A 5,980-nucleotide genomic window follows, 5' to 3' on the forward strand; every position below is an offset into this window, starting at 1 on the left:
GTGTTCTATCCGAGACACGTGCACCTACAGCAGGATTGGAGGGACCTCTTGCTGGAGTCCAAATAGAGGATTTATCCTCTACTATAGAAATGACATAAGCTCTAAAGCAAAAGGCTGAACTGATTCCCTTCTAGGAACCTTCCTGCATAATGGGAGCTGCAAATCCTGTCTTGCACACCCTATGTCGGCTATTAAAGAGAGCGAGTAGGACAATTCCAGTGGAGAAAACATAGAAGAGGTAAAGTGAAAACAATTTTCAAGTCCATAAGTTTATTTCTCGAGGTTTCAATATGGGGGTTAATCCATTCTTATATCTTTTCCCAAAGACTAGCCATTCTTTTCTTTGTCTGCTGGGCTTCAGATCACAATCTGACAGTCTTTTCACCCACAGTGTGACATACATACAAAGGCAATGCAATTGAGTTTCTGCTCAGTGGGTGAACAATCTCCCAACCAAAACCAATCGTTCACAGCAGAAAGTATGTGCTGAGCAAGTGTGTTAATAGTGCTCAAAGACACTGCTTTTCTTGGCTTTATTAATTTATTGGACTTATCTGCTGCTGCAATCCAGAAAGACTAACTGGCTGGCATGCCTTTCTTACAGTAAAAACATTAAAATACAACCCTTTAAAAACCTACAAAAAGTAGTAATAACACAAATGTATTCAGAGACAAACAAGGGCCACCCAAAATTAAGACATCTAAACACAAACCAGGTTGGGGCTTCTAATTTACATTAGATTCCAGCCCACCACCCAAGTTTTTTTTAACTAGGGTTTGACAGCAGTCCTAAAACACAACAGGATTGTTGGGGGTGGGGGGGAATGGAGATCAAGCCTGATTTCAAGTAGCAAATTATCCCAAAGAAGAAATTGTGTGTCTGTCTGCGTACAGCATAGAAGACTGACTTTCTTGGGGCTAGGACATGGTAATCGTTAAAATAGGCACCTTTCAATACTTGTTAATCAGGAAAGTAGTCCCATATACTGTGAGTACATATGGCTGGTCAAATTAGCACATTCTTACGCACTCTTTTGAAATATGAATATTTTACATAATCTTTGCACATTGATTTATTATAGTCCCTTTTTCTGGGAAATCCAGTATCTACATGTAATGCACATTACGTACATCAGAAAACAGAAATCTCAGCAGTTGTAACCAGTGAACGATCAGATCTGCTTCACAATCTTATTCCAACAAGTTTGGAACTTTCTAAAATGAATTTTCTAAAATATCCATGTTGAAATACAGAAGGAATAATTTCCTTGAAAATAAGGTCTCAACCTAGCTACCATACCTAGAATCCTACAGAACTTAAGAATTCTGTAACTGTTTGATTTTAGATTAATCTAATTTGGAGTTTAGATTAGATTAAGAGATTTGGAAGGAACATATCTGTGGTAGCTGCTCAAATATTGGAACACTGGTCCTTCTCTTCACTAAACTATCCATGCCCAGTTCCTGTAAACGTTCTTTATAGGTTTTAGTCTCCAGTCCCCTAATCATCCTGGTTGCTCTTCTCTGCACTTTTTCTAGAGTCTCAATATCTTTTTATACTGTAGTGACCAAAACCGGATGCAGTGTTCTAGGTGTGGTCATACTAAGGCTTTATAGAGTGGTATTAGTACCTGACTTATCTTGATTGTATCCCTCTGTTAATGCAGTTTAGTATTGCATTGGCTTTTTTGGCTGCCGCTGCATACTGCTAGCTCATATTTAGCTGATTGTCTAATAAGACTCCAAGATCCCTCTCACAGTTACTGCTATTAAGCCTGGTTTCACCTAATCTATGTGTGCTTTTGGTTTTCTTGCTTAAGTGTAAGACTTTACATTTCTTTTTGTTTTTATTGATATCCCTAGGGAAGGCTAAGTAAATTTTGATTCTGATTTAATGAGCTTCCAGGAGTCCTTATTTTTAAAATAATGTTTACTACTTACATCTACATCAAAATGCATTGTCAGATCTCTCCAGCATTAGAGGTTTCAATCTGCTAATTGGTCCCTGGACTTCTACTCCAAAGATTTGCTCTGGAGATGCCATCCCTTGATAGCTCATGAATTCACCTATTCCTAGTTGTTTCTGCTCTGCCAGTTGATATGCAAGAAGGATGTATTTCTGCCATGTATAACTTAGCTACAAGCTAAATTTTGACTAAAAGGTACCAAAGGAGACAAGGCAAAGAGCCTAAAGAATGAGACAAAGCTAATAAAAGATCAGGGTGAACAATTCCCCTGCAATTATGGCCAGACATAACTGATTTGGCTTAAGAAGACATAGATATATATTCTAGATCATTGATAAATTTGAATGGTTGGTAATTCTCAGTTTAATGTTCCCTAAAGAGCTGTAGTTTAATGTTTCAATGCTTTTGATGCATGTTGCAGAAGAATACAATGTTGGCCGTTAAAATATGAGCGTATGCAATAAAACTAGGAATACCTCTCTTTAACACTTTCATCAAGACTTTGTAATAATAAAGAACAACGTTTGGAAGTCACGTGAAATGGGAATGTTTGTTGTTTAACAATTCAGAATCAAGCCATTTTTTAAAAATGTAGACAGGATTAAGAGCTTGAAATCTTTAAAAAAGCTTTAGTGTCGCTTCTAAAAGGGCAAAAATATAAAGCCTTCCAACCCCAATGCTCTAGGCATCCACCTGTCACTTTCCTCTTTCTACCTAATTGTCAGTTTTTATTGATCCTTTTAATCCCTTTTTCTTTGAAAATCTGTTGCCAGCTGATATTTCTTGCACCAAAAGAACTCCCCCTTTCTCTTTTTAAAGTGTGCATCCCCACAGGTAGTCTCATGCTGAGAGCTAAACTGAGGCTAACACTTTTAATTTGCTTTTTTGTGAGCATTAATGGCCTCCACTTGGGTTTAAAGTTTAGGTGATGCAGGAGAATTCTGTAAAGTTAAGACTGATTCACAGGTAAGTGCTTTTCAATTTTTATCTTGCCTTTAGGCCACAGTGCAATTTCCCAGTTCATTAATAGAATGCATCTCCTCTTTTTTTTCTAAACAGTAACACATTTTAGGAACGTAGAAGGTAGAAGCTGTCAGAGGGAAGAGACAGAGAAAAATAATGAAGAGGCACAGAAGTTACAGATATTAAAGATGTTTATTTACATCCAACTTTTTTTTTAAAAAAAGTACAGCATCTGATTTTAAGATAATGTATATCATAAGAATAAAGCTCTTTATTTACAAAAATACAATTTTCATAGGAATGAAAGCTTTTGAATAAATTAAAACAACATTGGAGCCGGTCGATGAATGCCCCATTTCTGGTTCTACTCAAGTACAAGACGAGTGAAAGTCATGAGCCACAACAGCTGATTTTAGTTTGCCTTCTTTCAGGACTGATCATCTCAGGGTTCAGAGCTTTGCCTGGGACGGGCAAAACTGCATCCTGAGCCTTAGGAGTCTATTGGGCATTTGGCACGCTAAGTCCCTAGCAGGAGGCCCATGCACCCAGCTGAATCCGCCTTCTCTAAGCCCTTTCATTGCATTGTCAGGGCGTTCAAACCAAATTTTCATGCTCATTTTTCTTCATTAGAGTCCTACAAATTGTAAAATTGACTTTTCACCTTGTCTGTAGCAGCAAATCTGTCCTCCCCCACCTCCTTTTCTAAATCATATAGATGCCCCCAAGAGCTCAGGATTGAAAAGGAAAGAAACAAAGTGGGATTTGTGAAATGTAGAAAAGTGCAAAAGGGATAGAGTTATGGAATAAAACCTGTAAAAAAAAAAGGGGGGGGGAGAGAAATAAAGCTATACTCTGGGCTAAAGCCTGCTTTTATAGCAGCGGGGAGAGGTTTGTTCAAAAGGCTAGGTTATAGGCCAGCCTAAACACACTGCTTTATCACAGCCTCCCTATCTTGGTGTATAATGTATGCAAACACTCCTAGTATTATTCATCCTTGACTTTCAGGATGGGAAAATACAGGACTTTGATATTTGAGAAATCAAGGTACAATTTCCCCCCCAGCCTGCTTGTATCTAGAGAAAACCCAGCTGGATCAAGTCCCCAGAATAAGCACTGACTGCTTGGGAACTTTTCCTTGTGGGAGGCGAATACCCTTGCTCACAAGTTGCCTTCTGCCTTTTAATGGTACTGCACAAAACAAGCTGTATTCTGGAGCAAGTCTTTGGGCAGGCTGTGGAAGGAGAAGAGACCGTCACCAGGCCCATAACAATAGTCTTCGGAGGTGGCTGGGCTGCTGGGACTTGAAGTGCAGGCAGAGAGAGAAGAGGTGGCAGGAGATGCTGTGGAAATCCAGGATCCTGCATCACTGCCTGGGCTGGGTGGATCGGTGGAGGCCAAGAAACTGGGCAGCACCATCGCTTTGGGGGTTTTCTGAAGGCACTGATCAGCCAGCCGCAGGGTTTCCGAAAGAGCCCAGATGTAGTTATAGGCAAAGCGCAGGGTCTCAATCTTAGTCAATTTAGTGTCATCTGGAAAGGTGGGCAGGACGCTCCGGAGCTCATCCAGGGCTGCGTTGAGATTATGCATTCGATTGCGTTCCCTGTCGTTGGCTTTGACCCGCCTGGTTTTTTTGATGGTGTGAAGGACAGATTCGTTCTTGACCTTGGTGCGGCCCCTGCGCCTCTTCCCCCGTTCTTTCTCTTCTTCGCACCTCTGGGAACCAGGCTCTGGGGAGGCAAGATGTTTGGGAAAGGCCAGGGAAGGGATCTGTAAGCCCCCAAGGCTCCCTTCATCATCTGTGATACAAAAGGACACGTCACTGCTGTTGTCAAGGTCGGAGTAGCTGGTCTCCAAAGCAGAGGACATCCTGTGAGGAGAAGAAGGTGCAGTGAGTAGCTGTAAGGCTGCATACTCAGAAAATGTGATGACACAGCTCCCATCACCCACAGTCAGAAGACACTGGCAGATTTGGAGGCTACCAGGCTGGTGAAGAAGGAAGATTTGAGCTGAAGATGAAACAAGAGGGAACTAAAAAATGAACTTTTTTTTAGAAAGGGGGAAATATTTTTAAACAGAAAGAAATGAATGAATATCTTCACGAATGAAGAAACGAATACTCGTTAAAATGAGTTTCTGAGGTAAACAAATGGGAGAAGTTGAGAAAAACTTTCCAAAAAACGAAGCTCTGAATTTAAACTTCGAATCAACCAAGAGTGTTTACACTGGGGTCGTCTCCTCTCAAGAACGATTGGAAGTCCAAATGTATCCTTTTTAAAAATGTATAAGGTAACCAAATTGCAGCCCCTCCTATCTGAACGCCTTAATTTATCTCAGAAGCCAGCCAGCAATAACAGCTCCCTGTTTGAAGTTGTTGTTTTTTTTTGCTTCATACTCACTTCAAGCGCGCTCAAGGCGGCGGTCCACGCATACGACGCACGCTCGCTCGCTCGCCCGCCCGCCAGCCCAGGTTCCAAACGTTAATTTGGAGACTTGGGAAACCAGGATTTCGGCTGAAAGCGAAAGGAGAGGACACGTGACAGCCCTCGTCTGTCGGAGGGATCTCTGCCGCTATCAGGTCGCGCGAGCAGCGGATTTGGCACACGACTGGCCTCAGTTATCTTATATACCCTTGTAAAACAATAGATCTCGCCCCTCGCCGCCCTTCCCCCCCCCAACTCTCTTCTCTCCTTTTTGCTCGATCCCCCCCAACCCCCACCCCCCCCCCGCGATCTCCGGCGGCATGAATGAATCAAGGCATCAGGTCTGCCCCGTGCTGCACTTTCCTTCCTTTGCATAATTTATGTGCCGAGGATTCCGTTCTCTCCCGGGAGTGTGCCTATAATTACGGCGACCCAATGGCGAGCGAGCAAGGCCGGCGAGCCACGTGAGCTATCACTAGGCTAAGCCGCCTCCTTTGAGCTTCATTAGTCTATTAAAAGGGGAAGGGGGGCGAAGGAGGAACAAAGTGATTAGCCTTCGGGCCGGAGGCACAAGTCCCCCACAGGAGCCCTGGCGAGCCGGTCCCTCCCGCTCGGAAGGCGGCATTACTG

General features: G+C 42.5%; 1 protein-coding gene across 1 annotated transcript; it reads right to left on the reverse strand.

Moving 5' to 3' along the window:
- Nucleotides 1-4,109: 4,109 nt before the first annotated feature.
- NEUROG1 (neurogenin 1) lies at nucleotides 4,110-4,796 on the reverse strand. The gene has a single exon (XM_032208554.1). It carries the CDS (start codon nucleotides 4,794-4,796, stop codon nucleotides 4,110-4,112), a length of 687 nt encoding a protein of 228 aa, XP_032064445.1.
- Nucleotides 4,797-5,980: the final 1,184 nt, after the last annotated feature.

This window comes from Thamnophis elegans, chromosome 2, assembly GCF_009769535.1.
Source record: "Thamnophis elegans isolate rThaEle1 chromosome 2, rThaEle1.pri, whole genome shotgun sequence".
In the NCBI taxonomy this organism is placed as follows: domain Eukaryota; kingdom Metazoa; phylum Chordata; class Lepidosauria; order Squamata; family Colubridae; genus Thamnophis; species Thamnophis elegans.